Genomic DNA, 24,426 nt, shown 5'->3' with positions numbered 1-24,426 from the left:
CCTTCCTTTCCCGTGACCCTGAGATTTCTCTTAACCTTGTCACCAGGGAACCATCCATCTCCCTGTTGCATTTGGAGTCCTGGCAGCCTGTCTACAGCTGGAGATACACCTGCCTGCAGAATCGATGGGAACAGATGAGCTTCACGCACCCGACTTTGGTGGTGGATGGTGATGGCTGCTGGGGTTGTGTTTGCACTATAATGAGATCAAACCGGGCTCATTAGCCGGGCTTCCTGGAACACCGAGGCTGCTTCCCCACCACGCAGGCTTCCGGCTCTGCTCCCCGGCTGGAGGCAGGAGGGTGGAGCCGTACGCACCATCCAGAACACACACACGGACATCTCTTACCAGGGTACAGCTGCTTGGTGGGTGCACTGAGCTGAGCATCTTTTGTGACCCTGTAGGCAACATCCGGGCCTTTGGAAGATCGTCTCGTTGCACAGAAACCTGTCGTCTTTGTTATTCCATCAGGCAAGTTGTGAAAATCTAGAACCTTCAGGAGATCTGCTGGCTGAGCTGAAACGACAAAGGGGAGGTGCGCGGTTAGCCCCAGAGAGGAGAGCAGTAGCGCTCAGCCCAGGCCCGCCTTCTTGGGAGCACGCCGGAGGGTTCACAAGAATTGGAAACCAACCCCTCGCCTCTTCCCCCCACCCGCACCATGGCCAATTTCTGACACTGGGAAGATGCTGAGGACCCGCTCAGGAAACCAGGTGCCCGGCGGAGGAGGGGTGGACCACTTTGGAGAAACGCACACGTGTAGTTCAGCAGAACCACACTCCGGTCCCAGATCCTGCAAGTAGCCACACGCCAGGGGCAAACCCTCGCTTGCCCCGCCTGACAGCCTCCCGTCCTGAGTCTGCACTCACGCTGCTCCTTCACTCCCAAGTCCTCAACCAGCAAGAGCTGGACAACCCCCGGGCTCCCGGACACGCCTTCTCATCAGTGTTCCAGGAACACCTGCCCCGGACCGAAGCTGCAAGGCAGTGGGAGATCCCGTGGCTGACGGACGCAGCCTCACAGAGGGCGGGCTCAGGAAGCAGGATCGAGGGACAGCTGGTGAAGTCTGTTACGCAGCTTCCCGAGTTCAGGCACCGCTACGAAGGAGAAGGGCGGGACGCTGCTGGCACACTCTGTCCCCCACCGCTATCCGATCAAAATGTGATTTTCCTGTAACCGTTCACAGCAAACATCCAGTTTCCATTTGCCCCCAGAAGACCCATGCCTTCAGGGCAAGACAGTGTAGAGCCAAGGACAAGGAGGAGGAGGTCCCTGCATGCCTTCTGGAAAGTTCCTGACCCCCCATCCAGGGGCTCCGCAGAGAAGGGCAGCTGCGCCTGAGGGCAGGGGAGAAGCTGGCGTTCCGACTGAAGCCGGGGTATTCACTGGAGGCCTCGGCCGCCCCCCAAACGCAAAGGATGGCGCCATGTGCCCATGGCTCCCTCCCTCACATCATGAGGACCCCAGACCCCCAGGCTGTGATGACCGCAGGCTTGGGATCCGCCTGCCTGTCCTAAACAAGGCCAGTTTCGTGTGGAAAGTTCAGCTCGTGTTACTACAAACAGGAGGCCCCTGGGAGGCCAGGCAGAGACAATAAACTCAAACCTGGAGTCAAAGTGACAAGAGCCAAAGCACGGAGCTGGGGGCTGCCCGGGGGCCCCCCGAACCCAGCGGCCAGCATCCACCTGCACGCACGGGTGTGGGTGGGGCTAGCTATGGACACTTTGCTGCGGCATATGGGCCCTATGTGGCCAGAGCACAACACCGCCCTGTCCCAGGTGGTTGGTTCAGGGGTGGGCATGTGACCGGGCCAGGCCACGAAGCTCCATCCTGGGGCTTTTTCCTTTGGGAAAGAGGAATCATCTCTGCTCTGCTGGCTCCACAGTCCACAGCATGGGCTACGAAGCTGGAGCCACAGGCAGCCGTCCCCCAGGGCTGTGGGGAGCACCTGTCTGGGAATCTGAGAGACAGACTCGGGCCACACCGGGCTCCTGCATCAAGCTGTGCCTAAAGGCGGCTCACCTACATGAGCCAGTAAGTGTCCTTATGCTCATGGCAATTTGGGTCAGATTCTGACACCTGCTACTACAAAGCCAGCGGCCACGGCTGGGTGCACCCAGGATGGACGCAAGCTGGCCCTTGGGTCTCCGGCCCTCCTTGACTATTCAGGTTCCCGGCTCGTCGGCCTCGCTCCCCAGAGGGGTTATTAAATGCCTGGGACTCAGAGGCAAAGTCCCACTTTTTTCACAAGGGCGGGAGGTTTGGAGGCTGGCTTCCCCTTGGCTGGTTTCCGAGGACTCCTGCAGCCAGCTCCTGCACCTGGAGCCCAACGGAACCATCAGACAGGAGAGGGCGGGGGCCCAGGGGGCCGTGTGGCCTCACTGCCTATCCAGCAAGCTCCTAACAAGAGAACCACCCAGACAAGGTGCCGTCCAGGGCAGGCCCAGAGGGGAGCAGATGCCGGGCCAGGGCGTCCAGGGCAGGCCACATGGACGGCGCCAGGGGGAGGTGCCGATGGTGCCCTGTGGCCACCCTGCCGCAATGAGATGGGAGCGAGGGCAAGACAGCAGCCTAGGCCAGGCTCCGAGGAGAAAGGGGCTGGACAGAAGGGACGCTGCTCTTCTCCATCATGAAGTGCGCGCCCCCCCAACAGTTTCCTGCAAGGCGCCCTACTATGCAGCTTCCAGATCTCTGAGACCCCTGCCTCCAGCGGGGCCATTTCTACAGCTCGGCTCCACTGCAGTCCTCTGTCACTTTAATCGAGGGACCGGAAACATGAGGGACGAGGATCTCTCACCTCTGCAGGGACACGATCAGGACCGGCAATTGGAGGGGCAGCGTGGGGACCCAGGGCACTCTCTGTCCAGGCTGGCCTCTGCCCACGTACAGAGTCGCTGCCTCCCGTGGTCTCTGATGTTCCTGAGCGGCTCTCAGCTCCTACCCACAGCCCGGCCCCCGACAGCTGTGGCACCCCTGAAGCCCTCGGCACCGGCGACCCCTCCCACCCAGCCCCCACAGCCCTCGCTGGACGCTTGTGTACTTGACCTCAGAAGCAGAGCCAGGCGCAGGTGCCCGGCACAGCCCCAGGCCTGGACTCGGCTGTGGGAAGACATGGCCGTGCCAGCCGCCAGCTCACCTGCCACAGTGACACAGCGCCGAGCGCTGGCTCATCTCTGAGATTCGGCTCCAAGATCGGCAGTGGCCAGGGGACGGATCAAAGATCCCGGCTGCGGTTTCTGGGACTCACACGCCAAGGACCCGTGGTGCCCCTCCCGGCTGCGCGGGCCTGCAGAGCTGTTTTCTCGATTGCTGACCCAGAGAGCTGTTTCCCGGGAATCTTCGGAGACATGTTTATAGATCGCTGTTGCAACAAGTTGAAAAGGCCACCAGACCTTTCCAGGCCCAACGCCACCTGCCCCACCAGCCAGGAGCTCCCTGTGCCAGAGCTAAAAAAAATCTATTTTCAAGTTTTATAAAAGGTGTGGCAAGGGCCTGGGAGGATCAGCCAGGAAGGACTCCTGTGGACTCTCCTTCTCGTCCACATGGAGCCCTCCCTCCAAAAACACTTCCCTGAGAAACCGGGACTCAGTTTCGCCATCAGGATGAGAATGTCACTGGGAGACAGCACCAGCTTTGGGGACAGGTGGGTGGGTTTGAGCCCAGCGTCAGCCCACCAGGGAGAAGATCTTGGGGTCACTTCCTCCCTGAGGCCAATGAGAGAAGCTACCACAGTGAAGAACGCCCCCAGCCCAGTTCCAGGCCCCTCGGAGCTCCACAAACAGCTTGCCCTTCTTGCTCTCTCCTCCTTGAGGGCCGAGCTGGGAATATCCCATGGGCTCCCTCGGGGCTCACAGCGCATCCCAGCGGCTCAGCGAAAACAGCAAAGGAATTGACTGTGAGGCCTCCGCACCCAACCAGGGGCCAGTCTTTGTGCCTGAGAACGACCGGTGATGGGGACAAGGGCACTCCAAAGCCTGGCTGCTTCACATCACCCTAGCTGTGATGGGCATCACCCATGGCGTGGGAGCAGAGGCCCCGGCGCAGTGGGCACCCCACCTCGGCTCATGCAGGCTCCGGCCCACCCTCCTTTCTGGGTTTTCTGGTGCCTTCCTGTCCCGCAGAGCCTGGGGAATGGAGAACAACTTTCCCAGATCCCCTTTCAGAAAGGGCTCGGGATGCAAATTAGGTTCTGCCACTCAGAGTCTCCCGGAGCTGGGATATGAGAGGGAGGGTCTGGTCCACCCTGCAGGGTCCGAGACCAGCGTCATGGGGACCTGGCAGCATTCACAGCAGTGGCTTCTTGAAGTCTGGGTGGCAGCTCACTATGGGTGGCACCACCGTGAGTGGGGAGCCTCGTGACCCCCCACTCCAGACCTGGAATAAGGCAGCCCACATCACCTGGAGCCCTCATTTCACGCTGCTGGACACGAGGCACCAGGGTACCCCTCAGACTGGCTGCCGTGCACAGCACGCCGGGCACTCATGGCCAGACCAGCAGCTGCTTCATGCACCCCAGCGTGGGGACCCAGAGATGGTGGGGCTGAGACCACGCCGGTGAGCCTCAAGGATGTGGCACACAGCCCCGTGAGAAGGACCAACCTCAGCAGCCAGCCTGCCTGTGACCAGCCGGGCAGCTTCCCTGTGCTTCCCTCCCCGGGGCCAGCAGAGCTCTTGGGGTGGGCTCAGGCACCCAGCACCCACGAGAGCCATGGATGGAAAGAGCCGGCTGCACTTAGCAGGAATTTAAATTGGTTCCTCGTGGAACGCAAGCAGCTCTGGACACCCCTCCTCAGTGGTGCTCAGAACAAGGAAGAGGTGACAGTGGCCAAGCGCCCGTCTGCCTGACTTGAGGGCCCATCCCGGGCCCACACCCTTGCTTTGCACCTGGAACTCCTCATGGAGAACGCTTCTCTGCATGGCCTGCTTCCAGGAGGGGAACAGAGGAGGGCCTGTGGTCCCCACGTGCATTAGAAAGGATGCTGGTCAGGACCCAATCAGCATACTCCCACCAGCTACTGCCGAGCCACCGTCCTGCCAGCCCCAGGACAGGGGAATGCACAGGGAGGGGGCCCTCACCAAGTGCTGATGCCAGCGCCTCCTCCCCCCGCCCTCCCCAGCCCTCAGGGCCTGGTGCCGGGGTCCAGGGACGGGGTGCTTCAGGACAGATGTCTCAGCTGAACAAACCCAGCTGAGCGCCAAGGCCTCGTGGTAGGGGTGCACTTTCAAGGTTTAGTTACTCAGCCCCAGGTCCCAGCAGGAATTGACGGAGAAGGGATACAAAACAGCAGCAGGAGGCGGGCGGAGCCACTCGTGTGGGTGGGGCTTAGTCATCAGCTGTGCCCAGAGCCGCACTGGTGCAGGAGCCTGAATATACAGGGCACCCAGACACGTTTGTTGAATGACTGAGTGAGTGAACCTACAGCGCTTACATACGACAAGCAGGGTCAAGGAGGAGAATGACATCTGAGTACTGAGTCCTGCTGCTATTTCTGTGAATAAAAGCACCACCTCACCTTGGCACCCTGCCTTACGGGCACCGTGTCACAGTGGCCTCACTCGGAGCACTGCAAGCTGCCACTCCATCCGCACAGGAAGGCCCTGAGGCAGTCACGCCTCCTGTACGAGGGCGGCCAGGGCTTGTGCCTGGGTTTTTGCTGGAATTCCACTCCTCTTTTGCTTTTCTCTAAATAAGCGACGCGTGTTCCTCACCACTTGCTATCAGTAGAGAGTGCCTTTGAAGTCCAGGCCCCATGTCCGTGCCAGACGGCGTGCTGGGTCATTGTTCCCTCCGTCCCCATGGCACGGGTCAGGAGGTTCATCAGAATCTGCTCTCTCGGTCTCAAATCCATCACATGTCTTGGATTCCACCAGGTCCCTCAGGACTGGAGTCCCAGTGGGAGGCGAGCTCTCTCTCCATCCCCCCAAGTCCAGGTGGCCCCCTAAGCCGGAGCAGTGCCCAAGGCTGCTCTACCATCAAGAGGTTCTTCTCATGGTGCCGTTTCATCTACCTGCCAGATCTCCAGGCCCCGGGTCCTTTCCCAAATAGGAGGATTCTGCCAGACCCCAGCCACACGGAGGGACGAGGTGAGGCACTAACATCCCCTTTATCTCTCTAGAGGGTGACTGTCACCCTGTCCCTCCATAGTGGCTGACTCTCCCCACGGTCAACTGCACAGCCCCTGTCCACACGCTGCCTCCACCACTGAAGGGAGGCCGTGGCTCTCTTAACACACGCTCAGGAGCCCGGGGCCAGGCAGCACTGCTGGGTAAGCTGAGTCCGCAGGAAAGATGCTGAGCCCTCCTGCGGGCACGTGGTCACCATGTCGGGATCCCCACGCCTCCCCAGCACTAGCGCTCCACGGCCCGTCCTCCAAAGGTCACAGCCCGACACTTACAGCCCCCAGCCCTCCAGGGCCCAGCCCAGGGCCAGCCCTGCCCAGTGTCCGTGGCTGCAGAGGGAGCCAGAAGAACCCGAGGGAACGAGCCAACGGCGGGGGCGGGGGGCCAGAGGAGCTCTTAGCCCCCCCAAAGTCAACATCATTATCTTCAAGAGAAAATGTTAAGAGCCCTCTAAATAGCCACCAAGGTTGAAGTCCTCAAAATTCTCAGAACTAATTTTAGAGCCAGAAGGGGTCATAAGTAACATCAAGGCTAATGACCTTTATTCTGAAAGAGGAAATGGACAGAGAAGGGGAGTGACCATCTCAAGGTCACACAGTGAGCCAGTGCAGAGCTGGGACTGCAGCGGAGCCATCCTCAGCTTCTGATCCACCCCAATCCTGAACGTCCCTCCACCTTGGCACAGGTAGACGAAAGACGGAGCTAATGACAGGATGCCTACTGCAGCAGGGTATCTGATCTCGCTGTTCCCATCGCGTTTGTGGTTCTCTAAGTACAAAAACACAGGCTTCCCTGGGCTGTGGACCTCAGGAGGGCAGAGGCCCAGCCAGGCATGTCCCGCCGAGGCCCTGGGCCCACAGGGTCCTGGACCCTACAGACACTCATGGAAACTGTCCCGAACTCTGCGTTTCCCATGGCCCTAGAGCACCCAGCATGGGCCACCCGTGGAAGGCACCTGCTCTTACTGCCATCCTTCCTAGTTCCTGTGTGACACTTCCTGGAAACAAGAAGATCCATGGCTCAGGCAGGATGGAGGGCAGGGCCAGCAAGGGGGGCTCCCTCCCCGGTGGCTGAGGCCCCTCTGCACCAGCCAGCCCTGCAGGGCGCGGGCGCCATCCGCGAGGTCAGCCCAGCAGGTTGGAAAACAAACAGGCCTTCTCAGAGGCTGCAATTGAAATTCTTCTTCAATGACCAAACTATGGGAACAAAGCAGAGAGGCCAGGGAGGAAAATGTGCTGAGGGCCTCGGGCAGGCCAGGCAGTGGGTGGCAGGTGGGCGGGGAGCCATCCCAGGAGCCAGGAGCCGCAGAAGGTCTTCCCCCTCCTGCCTCGGGCTTACCCCGGGGCTGTCATGGGGGCACAGACCTGAACTCGCTGAGCGCTGGGGGCCTGTGGCCAGGCTCACTGCCACATTGGGAAAACGGGGTCCCCTGTGCCCCTAAAAACACCCCCAACCCTCTTCAGTGGCATCCATCCCCCAGAACTTGCAACTCCTCTGCCGACAGCAAGGCCCCACCCTCACCCTCCCCCTGCCCCAGTCCTGCCCAGGGGACCCCGCCCTCCCCGGCCATCCCCTCACCAATGCCAGGGCGTTACATGGTCCATGGGAAGAGTGCCCCTGGAACTGTGCAGTGCATAGCGCAACTGCCGCGCTCAAGGCCCCAGGGACACACCACGAGGCCTTAGCACCCTGGGCCCCACTCAGGCATGGTGTAGCAGAGACCACTGGTTTTGGAGCTGGACAGGGCTGGACTCGAGCCTGGCTCTGCCCACCGTGCGCTGAGGGCCACACACAGACATGGAGGAGAGTGGCCTGCCTGGCCTCTCCCCCCCGCCACGCACACGCAAATTCCGCCTGCCTCTCTCCGTCAACCCTGCCCACCTGTCCCCCTCTGCCATTTCATGGGAATGAGGAACTGCCACCGCCGAGCCCAGCTTAAGGCCTGGGGACACTCAGCAACTCTGGGCTTTGTCAGGTGCTTTTGGCCCATTTTTCAGTTTCTAGAGAAGAGCTGAGAACCCACCACCATGGCTTCCTGGTGGATGTTTTCACTGAAGGAGACAGCCTCGGGTTCTTACCACATTTGTTAGTATGCGGTTGTGTGTGCAAATCATTTATGTAGCATCTGTCTCCTTGACCGCACAGCCAACGCCCCCGGGGCAGGCCCGCCTGCCTGGGCCCCCCCCCCCGCCCCCGGGGGCCGGGGAACCCCCCCCCCCCCCCCCCGTTAGGAGACCCATGGCCCTGGGCGCAGTGGGTCCCATCTGGAGCCTCCCTGTCACTCTGTGAAAGGGACCCAGTGCAGGAGCAGCCCGTACCAGGATGGTGGCCGACACAGGTGCAGGGCGCAGCCTGGCATGTGGCCGCATCAGCTCACCTGTGCCCAGCCTGAGATCTGACCAGCAGACAGCACCGGGCACCTCCCCAGGGCCCCCACAGCCACCCCCACAGGGTTGGGAGAGGAGGGTGGGGACGCCGGGGTGCACACTGTGGTCCCAGCAATTGCACCCTCCATGAGAAAACAAGGAGGCCCAGAGACGGAAAGAAGAATGGTTTAATCCTGCTCCTCATCGTGACATCGGGGTGGCGTTTTAAGGGTGCCTTGTAGTCAAGGTGAGGGGAAGAACGAGCTAGGAATTGGGTAGAAAGCCTGAAAGGTATTTCAGACAGTGCAAAGCACAGAGCTGGCCTCCCAGCCCAGCCTCGGCTGCCCCTGGCCTGCAGAAAGCCCAGAGCTCTGTTTCACAAGCAGGAATGCCCGCAGAGAAGACACACCCTCCCCCAGCAGGCGAGAAACGCTGACCACTCTGTCCCCACTCCATTCTCTGGGCCCAGAAGTCCCAGGGCGGCAGGCTCTGCCTCGGGAAACGCAGGCATTTCAGTGGCTGCCCAGTTAACAGGGCACTTAGCGCCAGCTCCTTCCCCGGCCCCTGCCAGCCCTCTCCTGCCAACTTTGTTTTGTTCACACTGCCCTTGTCTTTGCCCTGGAGGGTGCGAGTCCCATTGGATCACTCCAGCTGTCGTCACAGCAACACGGCAGGAAACGGGGATCTCTGTCACCGTTCACAGGAGTGAACATCAGTTAGGGGGTGACGACAGCCAGGGTGCAAGCAGGCTCTGGAAAGGCCACAGGAGAGCAGCACGTGGAGAGAGACAGGCGCGGCCAGGAACGCAAGCAGCTTAACCGAGCTGGCACCACTGATAGCCCTGCCCCAAGGGATCTCCCAACAGATGACACTGGGGCTGCAAGCTAGTGCAACGAGCCTACATGGGGTGCAGCTGAGGCCCAAGCACCCACTGTGTGTCTACATGCCCTGGGGGGGCAGCTGAGCACCCACTGTGTGCCTACACACTCTGGGGGGCAGCTGAGGCCCTGAGCACCCACTGTGTGCCTACATACTCTGGGGGGGCAGCTGAGGCCCCTGAGCACCCACTGTGTGCCTACACGACCTGGGGGGGGCAGCTGAGGTCCTGAGCACCCACTGTGTGCCCACACATCCTGGGGGGGGTGCCGCTGAGGCCCTGAGTACCCACTGTGTGCCTACGTGCCCTGGGGGGGGGCAGCTGAGGCCCCTGAGTACCCACTGTGTGCTTACACGCCCTGGCAGCTCACAGAGTAGGCACCTTCCTTTGTAGATAAGGAATGGGCTGAGGGAGGTTAAGTCAGTCTCCAAGGTCCTAGTGACATTCAACAGCGGTTTCGCCCCAAGGTCTTCCTTCTGTCCCTTAGACTATGAGGCAGAGTGACGGCAGAATGCTTCCCACACGCCACCAGACAAACGGCTGCAGAGCTCACTCTGCTTACAGGGAGAGACTAGCAGTGAGAGCGGGAGCAGTGACAAAGGCAAAGCGAGATTCATTCCAGGGAAGAGCAGAACTGTTCTTGACGTTAAGGACCTGGGGAAGGCCTTGGGAGGAGAAAAGATCCCCAGCATGTGAGCTATAGGGACTAGAGAGAATCTGACAGCCCCGGGCTAACGGAAGAATGACAGGTCAGAAGATGCCTCTCCTGTCACACTTTCTACAACATCAGAATACTGTTGTGAACACTGACTGAGAAAGCACCCAGAGATACGGTCCTCTGGTTTTCACCGTCTCTTCACAAAGCGCCACACAGGGTACTCAGTAAACCCTCGTGGAAGGATGGACACAAGGGCACATGGATGAAGGAAATGGAAGAACGGAGAGTCGGATGGGTGGATGGGTGGATGGATGGATGGATGGATGGACAGAAGGATGGATGCACGATCAGAAAGATGGATGGATGGAGGAAAGGACGGAAGGATAGATGATTAATGGAAGGAGGACAAAAAGGAAGGATGAATGAAGAAGGACTTCGTGGATGGACGGATGGACAAGTGAGTGAAGGAAGGAAGGAATGCCATCATCTTGAAGACTCATTTGATGAACTTTAATTTCTCAAAGATTTAGACACCAACCATTCACCTGACCACCTCCCTGGCCTGGGTGGCCTCGCTCTTCCTTTTGGACCAGAGAGTGAAATCCTATGCTCCATGCGTGTCCTATTCCATGGCAACCGCCTCCTCGAGCAGAGGCCAACTGCCCCCTGGCTCAGCACCTCTGAGGGGGGCCTGCCTGGGGGTAACCGGTGGCGTGCACTCAGTGGCTCAGATGTTCTTGGTGCTCCACACCCCGCTGGGGAGTGAGGGAGTTGAGGATGGACCACAGAGAGGACTTGCTGCCCAGCCCTCACCACCAGCAGGGGCCTGGGGAAAGGTGCCAGTGGCCCCATCCCGACTCCCAGATCTGGGGGTTGGGAAGCAGCGTCCATCATCCCACGCCTCATCCTTGCCCAGCCCGATGGCTTGCCTTTCCTGGCCAGAAAGTCAAGAGCTCTGAGAAGCTTTGGCAGACGGTGTCACTGGTGGGAGATTTTACAGTGACGTTTCAGCTGCGGGGGCTGGGAGGGCGCCACCCTACTAAGAACACAACGTCACTAGGGAGGGTCTGCAGTGGGAGACAACTCTCTCGTCTACAGGGTCAAGGTGCGACAGGTCTGAGACTTGCTCCCCCGGGGCTGTGACCACCCATCTTCCACCTCTCGCTGAGGTTGACCTGAAGGTCTGGACACCTGGCGCCTCCCCCTCACCCCTACACCCAGACTGCGGCCAAACGCAGGCCAGGTGCCCTTGGAGGGCTCACACACATGTATGTGCCACCACCCAGCCTGAGGACGCCTACAGTCCAGCCTAGCAGCCCCTCCAAATGAGCAGATGACCCTCAAAACGCACACACTGTTACTTGAAAGCAAGTCACGCCACCCACGGTGACTCACATGAGGGACAGGTTGACATGGGCAGAGCACACAGGAAGGAGTCCTGCAGAGGAGTGGAGAGAAAGACAGGGCATCGGGAGCTTACAGAAGCCCCACTGGGTTGTCTGGGGCCCTATAAGGAACATTCCAGGCTCAGGTAATCCACCCACCCAACAGTGCAGCTTGAGGACGTCCCGGTCTGGGTTGAGTCAGGCCACACAGAGGCTGCCACTGTCCCTATGACTACAGGTGCTAAAGACCAGACCAGGACTCTACACTGAGAACTGGGAGGAAACAGCACAGCTGAAGGACGAAGAAACCTTCTAACCCGCCCCGAAGAAATAAGCATTGTGTCCAGCTTCTCCCTGCATCCACTCAGCGCCTTCTTCCTCTCATTGGTCAATGCTGCTCTCCATCTGTCTTTACAGAAGCAAACGGGTATATATGGTCCTCTCCACCATCATTCCTCAAAGGCTTCTGAACAGAATAGAACATGATTGGACATTAATCCTGCAGCCAACTGCCAGGATGGCGTGCAGCAGAGGAGCTGGGCCGGGCTGTGCAGACACAGGTACTGCCTGCCTGCAGGAGCCGTGCCAGGAGCAGAGCCCGCAAGCATGATGGGAAACCAGACGATTAATCTCAGTTTCCTCGGAGGTAATTTATCTCCTTGTTCTGGAGGAAAGGGGCGGGGATGGCACCAGGCGCCAGATTCCACTCTGCGGGGTTGGCCGTGTTAGCACGGGCAGCTTCCGCATGGCCCCACCTGCTTCCAGGAGGCCCAGAGGGTGGGCTGGCGGCCATCAGGCCAGCTGGGGTCACACTGGCAGGCGGCCCTCTGCATCCAGGGCCTCACCCAGGCCCAGCACACCAGGGAGCTCAGGGGCTTGTGCTAAGTGGGGAGTGCAGCCATGACACAACTACAGAACTCGGCCAGCTTCAGGGCACACTCCAAAACGGCTTCTTGAAACGGACAGGCGGCGCCAGTCGCTCCGGCTGGCCTGAGCTGCTCTGGGGCTTTGTTCATCCAGCAATGTTCTCCTGAGCGCCTACTGTGTGTCAAGGACACAGTGAAGGTCCCCACCCCTTCTGGACTAACCCCCCGTCATTTCAGAGTCCAAGCGAGGCCCTGGCTGCACTGACCTGAGCACCTCCAGCGGGCAGGTCCCCCGGAGGAGCGTGAGCTTCCTGCACGTACTGGTGGAGTCCTCAAGACTCCAAACTAAGCAGATTCACATGCTCGATGGAACCAGGCAAGCAGACCCCCAAACCAACAGCAGCTCCACCGCCCTGGGCCCCGTCCTGCTGGGAAGGCAGGATAACAACGGGATCTGCCTCTCCTGGGAAGCTGTGAGTGGCAGCTGAAATGAGTGGCACTAATGACATCAGAGTCTCCGGCTCTGTCCTTCCCTGGAGAGTTCTTACGACAAGTCAAAGCGGCGCCCAAAGGGAGCCCTTCGCTTGATGAAGCTTGAGGAGATCAAGAGGCCTCGCCATAAATCGTGACAGGCCTCGACTTCCTCTGTGTCACCCCAGCACCCTGCCGCCTCCTGCCTATGCCATGTCCTCCCCCCACGCTGGACTGGCAAGAAGTGCTCCTGGGGATGCACCACTTCCCAGACAGACTGGGAGCTCCTTGAGAGAAGGGACAAGGGTGACCTTAATCAGAGCAGGAGGAGAGAGCTCGGCCAGAGCAGAAGCTCAGGACAGGGACCGAAGGAACCAAGGACTGAACAAACCAACCAACGAGCAAACGAAGGAAAGGCAGATTCAGCGGGCTCGCAGTAAGTGCCAGTGGGAGAGGAAACCTTTCTGAGAGGCAATTTTGCAGCATCCCAATTAGAATTTGCACACGCGCTGACCTGGCATCACCCCTTTAGGGCTGAGCCCTGCAGAAAGCCTCGTCTATGTGCAAGGACGTCCAAGGCGCTGTCATCTGTAATAGGGAAGAACTGGACACAAGGTAACTGCTCATCAGTGGGGAGCTGGTTAAAGACACACAGCTGCGTCTCTGACATACTCTGCAGAGGCAGACAGGAAGTGCTCATCTCCATGGTCGGACACGGAAAGACAGCTGAGATGGCAAGCCACAGAGACATCTATAGAGCACTGGCCCTTTATGGTAAATAACAGAAGATCCCTGTGTGCTCTGAAACCACGTCATGTGAACGCACACACGAAAATGGCCAGAACAATGCCAGCCAAACGGGGAAGGGGTCACGTCTGGGAAGGGGCTGAGAACTGGGAGAAGCATGACAGAGAATGTCGGCTCATCTCTCTCTCTCTCCCTCTACTTTTGAAAAATGTTGTAAATATATAGCCACATAAAACTTGCATAATTTTATGAATAAAAACAAAACACATTTTTTAAGTGTGGTGGTTTAAAAATGGCCACAAATTCTTTAACACAAGTGGCCACAGTCGGGGTGTCTATGTCCCCCCTTCCCTTGAATCAAGGTGGGCTCTGCAACTATGTGACCAGTAGAATGTGATGGAAGCAATGGTGCCAGCTCACGGATCTAGACTTTAGGAAACTGGGGTTCTACTTCCTGTGTCTCTTAGAAGACTCTTTCTTAGAACCAGACACCATGCCATGAGGAAGCCCAAGCAGGCCCTTGGAGGGTGCCATGTGAAGAGAAACCCAGGCCCCCAGCCAACAACCCCAGCCAAGCCCCCAGCCAACAGCCTCGGCTGAGCACCCAGCCAATAACCAGGACCAACTGGCCAGCCATATGGGAAAACCACTTGGAAATGGATTGTGCCGATGCCATGGGAGCAAATGGCCCCTGCCACGCCCTGCCCCAAATGCAGATTCAGAAGCAAATGAAGACGGCTAAAGTAAAAGCTGGCTGTTTTCTTAAACGCTAAGTTTTGGGGTGGTTGTTATGCAGCAACAGAGAATGGCAACAAGAAGCAAGCAATAAACAGGGAGATACTTAACAGACATACATGTGACATATATGGTACATATTCAGGAAACTCTTATGACCAAAAAGGAGCAGGACAAACAAATTAACAATACTCAGTGTCACTCGTAGCTAGAGAAACGCAATTTAAATCAAGACTCCTTTGCCTCCCCTCAAATCGGCAAAATATTGTTTTTACGTACCAAATTCTGGCAAGGAAGCGAAAGATCGCTCGGTACAGAGGGTCTAAACTGACACCCTTCTAGGAGGCAATGTGACACCTGGGGCTGAAAGTCTTAAAAGCATTCATTCTACGGGAATTTGCCTCCAACACTGAGGTGGAGATAAGAATAAATACTTAAAGACGCCCACCACACCAAAAACTCTGAAAGAAAGTTAATGTTCCAACCTGGGGGGATGGAATATGCCATGGCGCATCTCTACACCAGAATGCTATACAGTCATCAATTTGTATTGAAAATTATATTAATATCAGTTAATGTTATTAACTAATTAATTAAGTGAGCATTAATATTAATAACAAAGGGATATGTAATCATGGGGAAATTGCTTATGAGTTTTTTAATTTTGAGTCAGGTTTTTGGAGGTATTGTTTACATACAGTAAAATTCACCCTTTGTAAGTCGACAGGTCAGTGAGTTTTGACAAACAGACAGGTCTGTAACCACCACCACAGTCAAGACAGAGGACATTTCCATCACCTCGGGAAGCTCCCTCTCCCCAGCTGCTGGCCTCTGACAACCACTGATCTTTTTTCTGTCCCCATGGTTTTGCCTTTTCTCGAATGCCATATAAATGGAATTCTATCATATATAGCCTTTTCTGCCTGCTCTTTTCACTTAACATAATGCTTTTGTACTCACGTTTTCCATGTATTCATTCCTTTTTTATTGCTGAGTAGTATTCCATCATAGGGACGCACCACAGTCTGTTCATCCATCTACCAGCTGATGGGCACTTGGGTTGTTTCAGGGTGAGGTGAGAAAGTGCCCTATGAACATTCACACCTATGTCTTTGTCTACACACGTTTTCACTTCTCTTGGGCAAATACCTAGGAGTGGAATTGCCGGGTCCTATGATAAGTGGATGGTTAACCTTATAAAAACCTGCCAAACGGTTTTCCAAAGTAGCTGCACCACTTTGCGTTCCCACGAATAGCGTACAAGTTTTCCATGTCCTCGCCAACACTTGCATGTATACTGGTAGCTCCTTGGTTTTAATTTGTGTTTCCCTGAAAACTAAAGCATCTTGCCATATGTACATTGGCCGTTCATACATCTTTTTGGTGAAATGTCTGTTCAACTCTTTTTCCCAGTTTTAAACTGATCATCTACTCTTTCCCTGTTGAGTTATAATATTCCTTTACACATGCGACATATGTATTTATCACACGTGTGTTTTGCAAATATTTTATTCCAGTCTGTAGTTTATCTTTCTATTTTCTTAGTGGTGTCTTTTGAAGAGCAGACATTTTTAATTTGATGAAGTCCAATTTATTAATTTTTTTATGGTTCCTACTTTTTGTGTACTTTCTAAGAAATTTTTGTCTGACTCAAGGTCATAAAAAGGGTTTTCTTTTTCTCGTTTTATTACTTACAGTTTTAAATCTTAGCTTTAGTCTATGATCCATCCTAACTTTTATGCATGATTTGAAGTAAGGGTCCAGGTTTATTTTTTTGCAAATGGATGTCTAGTTGTCCCGGCACCATTGTTGATAAAGACTGCACTTTCACCACTGAATTATCTTGGCACCACTGTCAAACATCAAGTGATCATATATGCGTGTGAGTCCCTTTAAGGACTCCAGTCTGTCCCATTGGTCTAGACGCCCGTCTTTAAGTCAACACCACAATGCCTTGACCAACCTGGCTCTGTAGTTAAGTCCTAAAAGCACATTGCATAAGCCTTCCAATATTCTTCTTTTTCAAAATTGGTTGAGTTATTTTAGGTTCTTTGCATTTCCATATAGATTTCAAAATTATCTTGTCAACGTCTATATTAAAAGCAAAAAAAGCCTGCTGCAATTTTAATTGGCATCGCACTGAATCTGTTGATCAATTTTGGGGAAAACGATATCTTAACAATACAAAGTCTCCTTGCCCATGAGAATGGTGGTATATTTCTCCATTTCGTTAGATCTTCCTTAATATCTCTGAGAGACATTTTGTAATTTTTCAGTGTGTGGGTATTTCGCTAAACATATCTCTAAGTATTTTATATTTTTGATGATAGGGTAACGGCTTCTTAAATTTCTATTTCCAATTGCTCATGTGACCATCTAGAAACACAGTTGAATTTTGTGTATTGACTTTGACTCCTGTGACCACACTAAACTTACTTATTAGTTCTAGAAGCTTTTTTTGCAAATTCCTCAGAATTTTTAACATGATAATCATGTGGTCTGCAAATAAAGACAGTTTTAATTCTTCCTTTCCAGTCTACATGCCTTCTATTTCCTGTTCTTGCCTTATTGCAAAGGCTAGGATCGCCAGACCATGTTGAACAGGAGTGTGAGAGCAGACACCCTGGCCTTGCTCCCCGTCTTGGGGGGAAAGCTTTCAGGATGTACATTTTACATAGACGTCCTTTATCGGACTGAGGATGTTCCCTTTTACTCCTAGTTTCCTGAGATTTACTCATCTTATTTTAAGTTTAAAACTATTACAAAGTAGCATATGATCCCTATTTTGTAAATACAGACATAGAACAGATACTGGAAAATAAAGACATCAAAATGTTCAATTAGTAATTTATTTGGCTGCACTAAATAGAAATCATCGACATCATACTTTAGACAAATAAGGGATTATGATTAACTTTTATTTCATTCTTTATACTTTTTAGTAGCTTTTAACATTTCTATGATGTACATGTATTGCTCTTATAACAAATTAATGGGATAATAAATGCCAGTTAATGTCCAGCAGGAAATAGCACTACACAATTAAATTACTGTCCTCTCTCCATGTCTACCTAAAACTGTGAGACAGTCACAGATCTTTTGGCCTTTGTCCTGAAAGCAGGCAATTTTTAACTGCTCTTTACAAAACAAAACGGCGTTTGGACTTCCCAGGAATGCCTACATGTCCCAGTCTGACATTGGAAGTGGGCCACCCAACACCATGAGTCCTCACAGGGCCCCTTGGGAAGGCCCACGTCCGGTTCACCCTTGCCCTTTCGGACTGAAATGTGGACAAAAGGCACATGTGTCTGCTGGTGCACTGTTCCTCCAGCACTGGCATCGGGCAGTATTTGCCTTGAAATTCTCATTAGAAAAGACAGCTTTAGAAAAGGACAGGAACTGGCCCCTAGAGATGTCTAATACCTATAAATGTCACCAAGTAAACAACATGATAGATAAAGCTAAAAGGAATATTTCCTGTTACAAATTAAGGCCAGTCTTTCCCATCAACCCCTCCACACACCCACCCAGCACGTGGCTCCTCCCAGGGCCCCAGAGGGAGCTGCTTTCGGAGCGGAGGCCGCGGCACGATTCTGGGGGACTTTTGTGCGTTCTATGTCTTCGTCTCTGAAATGATTTTATTCAGTTATGTGACTCCAGTAAAGACTATTGCACGGGTCACTCTGACCTTTGGAGGGACAGGTTACATGACTTCCCCCAGCACCTGGAGGCATTTTTCAATTACTAGAGCTATGCAAGTCTTCAGAACACCCCAACTATGACTCAAGACCAGCTACGTGGACACTGAATGCGCACATAACTGTGCAATGACCATAGACACTCCCCCAAAGGATGCAGCACAAACCAGCGGCAGAACTTGGAACCGACGTTCCCCAGTCATCACTCACGGGTCTACGCCACCAGTCCCGGCTGACTTCCCTAGACCCCACACTCGGTGGGTTAATGAAGTCAAGTTTCACAGTCTCCCCGGGGGTGGACAGCTGCCGGCTCCCCAGGGTTCACAGCCACAGGCTCAGAAAGCTCGGTCAGCCCTCTTAGAAGTGGGTAAAGTCCAAGGAACCCATCTCACTACTGGGAGGGAGCTAAAGCTCTGAATACAGCTGAGTTCTAACTGTCGTTAATAACCCAACTTCTTAGAATAACCCCGTGGGGCAGGAAGCGCTGCTCTGTTCTCCAGATGACGAAGCTGGAGCGAGCCTCGAGGCCCGAGTGACCTAGGGAGAGCCACGGGCCCCATAATGGCCAAGCCAGGTGCCAGGCAGTAAATTACATCCCTGCTGCCTCCCAGGAGCAGAAAGAGGGAGATGACTGGCTTAGAGCAGTGAGGAGCCCCAGTTCCACCACGTGGGGTCCACGTGGGTCCAGGACCTGAGGATACTGCTGGCCAGGGCACAGTAGCTCGGGTGCTCATTGCCCACTGTTGGCTGGAACGTCATTCTGCAATAAAAGGGCTTTAAAACATTCCTGTGCTCTAACAGGGTGAGGGTGAGTCAACGTCTAGAAATCTGCCCTAAGGAAACAACCAGAGAAGGAGAAAGGATTTACCAGAAAGATGTTCATCCAAGTGTTATTTATAACAGCAAACAATCAGAGAGAACCCAGCTCCAGCGAGAGAGGAGTGGGGAAGCAACCCTAACGCAAGCACACAGTGGGATGCCCAGCAGCTGCGAAGACATTTACGAAGAGTTCCAACCTGGGAAGTAATGACCCGGGAAGCGGCTGTGACTGAGTGGGACGCAACACTGTTTTGATACGTGAGCTCAGCCGCGTAAAGGGAAAAACGGGAAGAAAGCGCTATAGTGTGAATGTTTGTGCCCCCCGCCCCCCAAATTCATATGCTGAAATCCTAACCCCCAAAGACAATGCCCCAGAGAGCTCCCAGCCCCTCCCACCACGTGAGGACACAGCGAAAAGGCGTCAGCTATGAACCAGAAAAAGGGTCCTCCACCACCAACAACCGTGCTGGTGTCCTGATCCTGGACTTCCAGCCTCCAGAACGATGAGAAATATATGTCTGTTGTTTATAAGCCAGCCAGCCTTTGGTATTTTGTTACAGCAGCCCGAACAGATTAAGACAGAAAAGAAAAGAAAAAGGCACTTTTATATTTTCCAAATTTGCTATAATGAGCATGCTTTACTTTTACAGTCAAGAAAAGTTGACAAAGGCATTTGGAGAATTCATAGACTCTCTGAATCAATAACCAAATATCCTGGAGCATGTGGACTCTCCACCTCCCAGGTCCCGAGACAGAGCTGATCTTCTCTTTTACTGCCAACTGGAAGGCTTCTGTTGCTTCTCCCCACCTGTCCACGGCCCACCTCTGCTGAGAGCCCCAGCTTACCTCCCCCAGCCCCAGCCACCCCAGAGCCGTGGGCCTCCCTCCGCTCTGAACCCCTAAAGAGCAGTCAGCGCCTTGTCATTATCCTGACTGCACGGTCTGCTGCTGCTACAACTGGATTGATCTCGTCTCTCAGTGCAAGCCAACAAACACAGCACGAGGATCTAGTCGTGCCTGGTACTCTGCTAAGCGCTGCAGAAGCCGAAGTGTGTCTGTCATTGCTTGTCCTCAAGGAGCTCTAGTGTAGACAGCAGGAGTCTGGGGTGGTTGTATATCACCCTGAGGCAAAAATGGAAGGTAGTGCAGTAGAAGGGGCAGCCCAGTACTGTGATGGAGGAATGGATAGATCAGTGGGTGGGTGGGTGGGTGGATGGATTTAAGGTCTGGATCAATGGGTGGATGGATGGGTGGGTAGGTGATTGCATGGGTTTATGGTTTAGATGGATAGGTGGGTGACTGAATAGGTTTATGGTATGGATAGATGGGAGGATGGATGGAGGGGTGAGTGGGTAGATTCATGGTATGGATGAATAAGTGGATAGATGGGTGGGTGGGTGGGTAAAAGGAGGGATGGATTTATGGTCTGGATGAATGGATGGTTGTATGGATGGTTAGAAGGTTAGATGGATGGATGGATGGATGGATAGACAGATAGATGGATTAACGGTATGGACGGACACAGAGATGGATGGGTAAAAATGACAATACACCTTTGCCAATTTAAACCGAATTAAAGGCACCCAAGGCCTCCTCTCTTGCCACTCCCCTTCTCCTGCCACCCTACTCAAGCTATGTTCTAGTTAAGCTAAACCCCACATTCAAAGACCAACATGACACAGCGTCAAGGCCTTTGCACATTCAGTTCCCTAAACTTGGAATCCCCCTGTCCCCCCAGCCTCCACTGCTGGTGAGGCCCTACTCATCCATAGACCTCAGCTTAGACAATGCTGCCTCTGAGAAAGATGCCCTGAAGCCCCCAGCTGGACCGGTGGCCTCCTCAGTGCTCACTCTTCTATCTTTAGATTGAAACACGTAAAATGACTCAACATTTTGGCCCACAAAATGGCAATTTCCCATGGTTCAACCAAACAGACCTATCACACACTCCTACCACCATCCCATCCCACCAGGATGCGGGACTCGAGGCCAGGGAGCCTCTCCATCCTCTAGGTTCTGACAGCGGTGCCACCATTAACTCAATGTGCCTGGCACACCCCTAACACAATCAGATGGAGGAGTGAACAAGCCAAGCTCAGCTCCTTGCCCCGCCCCTCACAGCTCCGTGTCCCGACAGCACCGACCAGCTGCCTGGGAGGAGAACAGTGGCTGACGTTTAGGGGGAAAGTTCACATTCCAGCAGGGACCTCGCAGAATGAGACACGAAGGGCCCTAGGGAACAAGTGGGGACTTCAGCTTCTTTTCTGGGACAGAGGAATCTCTGCTGTCCCTTGACCTCACAAAGACCCCTCCACTGACTGTCAACACCTGAGCTCCTCCAGATGAGGGACTCTCAAAGCCTCATGTCTGAGCTGCTTTTCCAGGAGTCAGGGGGCCAGCCAGGGAGACTGGAAGGACCCCAGGGACTCAGAACTGTGGAAAGGGCCAAGCCTGGTGACAGGAGGTGAGGGAGCATGGGAAGATGATGCAGGGTCATGAGTGACCACTGAGCCGGGATGGCGCTCACAGAGTCCGAGGTCACAGGGCCACACCTACCACCACCCTACCCCGTGCCGAGCCCCAGCACCACGGCACAGAACCTTTCCCACGTTAAAGACGTCATGTCCGTGGCCCCTCGTTCTTTCCCACCAACCCCCTGAGAGGCCCCAGATGCAAACGTTTCTGCAGCCCCAGGTCCTAAGAATGCCCAGTGCCCTGCCAAGCAGCATCTGCAGACGGTCTATGGGCAGATGCCATTCATGGCACGGACGCTGCTACCCGCACAGAGGTACAATGTGTGAGCGTTCAGTCCACAGTGAGCATCGAGAGTCAGGCAAGGCACCGGCCTGAATCCTAGACCCCCATTCTCAACCATTGGGTTCTGGGCAATTTCCTTCATGTTCCTCATTTATAAAATGAACCCATTGTCAGCACCTGCTTCAAACGATTAAAACAATGTCTATGGAGCTCTGCCCCAACTTGCTACATGACTCTAGGGAGGTATGTACTGGCCTCAGTTTCTCAACCTATAAAATGAGTGGATGGGGGTCGCTGAGGACAATTTCAGTTCCGAAAATCTGCACGTGCATGTTCCCACCTTCAGAGGATCACCGAATGATACACGCACGATCCACCTGGCCAGTTCCTTCTGGATGGACTTGGTCTTGTTTCTTTTCTTTTCTTCCTTTTTTTTGGGGGGACCACAAACTTTTTTAATTGACTAAGTCATTCCAGCCAAAAGCAACTGCCTGCCAACAGGAAAGGCATGCAGCTCCCAGAGCAGCCAGCCCTCACTTCCCAGTCTCGCCTCTCTGTTATCTACACACCTGCCCAGCTTCCAACCAACCCACGTGTTTGAACAAGCCATTCACCCAGTTCCAAAGATGCCAGAGAGAATTGCACCCCCATGCACTCAGCTGCCACTCTATGGAAAACCACGAGTCCCAATTTTGGGGCATCCTTCCTTATTATCTATGCACATACGAGCCTAGAATTATGTGTCTTTTTTCTTTTGATAGAGATGGATTCATATGATGAAGAACATTCTTTACTTTGCTTGTCTTTCCTTAACGTATCTTGGAGATCGATCCATTTCAGTAATGTGAAGTCACGTAAACCCCATTCTCTGAGCGGCTACGCTGCGTTCTCCGCTGTAGCTGCACAGGCACTTATGTAAACGGCTCTCTTGACGGACATTTGACTGTTTTGATCCTCGTCTCTTCCGGACAGTGCTATATGACTGCTCTTGTACGTAGGTGTCTGCACACACGTGTGAGTGTACCCATGGGAAACGTTCCAAGATGCAGAGCTGGCAGGTCAAAGAGTATGTGTTTTTTAATATTTTGATAGATGCTGCAAATGCCTTTCTCGAAGGGCCATCCGTGAGGACGCCCACGTCCCCTCACTCGGCCCCCAGTGCGTGTACTCGGGGTCTCTCCTTCGTCCACCCGGCCAGGTCACAGGTGGTATCTCCCCAGGGTTTCACCTGCATTCCTTTCTTGTGAGTAAAGTCAAACATCTTCTCACATGTTTAAAGCTATTTGTATTTTCTTTTCCAAGAACTAGTCATGTCTTTGGTGCATTTTCTTGGTTTGACTCCCGGTCTCATTCTTCTGTAGGGCTTCTCTGACTATTACAGTGTATCAATCCCCTTTCTGCCATATATTTTCATATTCTCTCCTTATGATGATTGGTTGCTTTTTGGTTTTGTTTTGGCCAGAGAGAAAATCTTGACTTTTATGGAGTCAAATTTTTTTTTCTTTTATAATTTCTGGGGTTTATGTCATACTGAGAATGGCCTTCCCATCCCAAGACTATAAAACCCAATCTCCCATGTTTTCTTCTAGTAGTTTTATGGTTTCGTTCATGAAGTTCACATCTTTGATCCATCTGGAATGCATTCTGGCGCAAGAGGGAGGCACCATCCAACTGCTTTTCCCAAGATGCTCCCTCCTCACTCCAGCCCACAGCCATGACTCACGCTCTCTTTCCCAGCCAACGTGAAATGCTGCCTTCATCAAGCTCTACGCTCCGATGGGTGCCATGCCTTAAAAGTCAGGGAGCAGCGGCTACACGCCTCCTTCATGTCCCACACACGGGGGCGCTGATGCTCACCCAGACCCCCAAGACGTTCTCCTCCCACAGGTGCAGCCCGAGGGCCAGCGCACGTGCCTGTGGTGGACGCAGCTTATGAGACCACACGTCCCCTCAAGGCCTGGTCACTTATAGCAACAAAACAACCGGAAATGACCCACATGTCCAACGGCAGGAGACACCGTAAGTGAATTAGGCTTTCTAAAGGATCATGGATGAAGAGAATGGCTACCTCCTAAGGAGAAGCAGGAAGGTCCAAATCCCCAGTGTCAGGACTCCCAGGCCTCGACCTTCAGGGAAGGGGTGCCGGTGGGGACTGTGCCCCCGTTTCCAGTCAGCCACCGTGATGTGTTTCCCTCCATCTTTCTTCTTGGTACTCAGACCCAGTGGAGTTTGAGTTTGGGGATTATGGCTGATTTTTATTTTCTACTTTTATATTTTTTTGTAATTTCCAAAATGACTACAATGAACATGTATCCTTTTTCATTACAAAACATATAAATAATCAAAGAAGAAGAAAGAGGAAGACACTCAAAAAGATGCTCCCTCTTCAAGTGGCCATGGTCCCCAACAGGGCATGGCAACATTTCCGCACAGTCCTCCCGCTCCGGGCCCTGGCCGGAGCCCCACCTCACACACTGCTGGCCAAGCATCTCTCCTCTGAGCATCTGCAACGTGTCCCCTTCGACACCCTGGGCAGCATGAGTTCACCCCCCAACCCCAACTCCACAGCCCTGGGGGCCCAGCCGCCTGGCCCCAACACAGCCTCGGAGCCACTGGGCGCAGACCAGGAGGGCTCAGGAAGGACAGGGAGAGGGACACAGAGCTGCACAGTCAGGGCCAGGTCCCTCCCCATGCCATCAACAGGTCCGACTGACCTCTGACCCCCAGTGTCCCCAGAACTGAGCAGGCACTGCTCTTCGTCCTTTGGGGACTGTCCTGAGTACAGGGCAGCACAAGGGAGAGGAAACTTGCTGGGACTGGGGAATGCAGGGGCCACCACACTGACTCCAGGACGGGGAGCCCAGGTCTCCCAGGCTTCAGGGTCAGCCCCTTCCCCCTGGGGCCAGATTCAGCTGGCACAGCCGTGTGCA

General features: G+C 54.2%; 1 protein-coding gene across 3 annotated transcripts in view; it reads right to left on the bottom strand.

Moving 5' to 3' along the window:
- COL5A1 (collagen type V alpha 1 chain) overlaps nt 1-24,426 on the bottom strand; it is a 169,062-nt gene that overhangs the window by 127,798 nt on the left and 16,838 nt on the right. For all 3 annotated transcript variants that reach the window (XM_046652521.1, XM_046652530.1, XM_046652540.1), the window contains exon 2: nt 349-516. In XM_046652521.1, the coding sequence (XP_046508477.1) occupies nt 349-516 (168 nt within the window). The remainder of the gene's footprint in view (nt 1-348; nt 517-24,426) is intronic.

This window comes from Equus quagga, chromosome 1 (genome assembly GCF_021613505.1).
Source record: "Equus quagga isolate Etosha38 chromosome 1, UCLA_HA_Equagga_1.0, whole genome shotgun sequence".
In the NCBI taxonomy this organism is placed as follows: Eukaryota; Metazoa; Chordata; class Mammalia; order Perissodactyla; family Equidae; genus Equus; species Equus quagga.
Note: the sequence above shows the minus strand (reverse complement) of the source record. Positions and strands in the feature narration are given on the sequence as shown.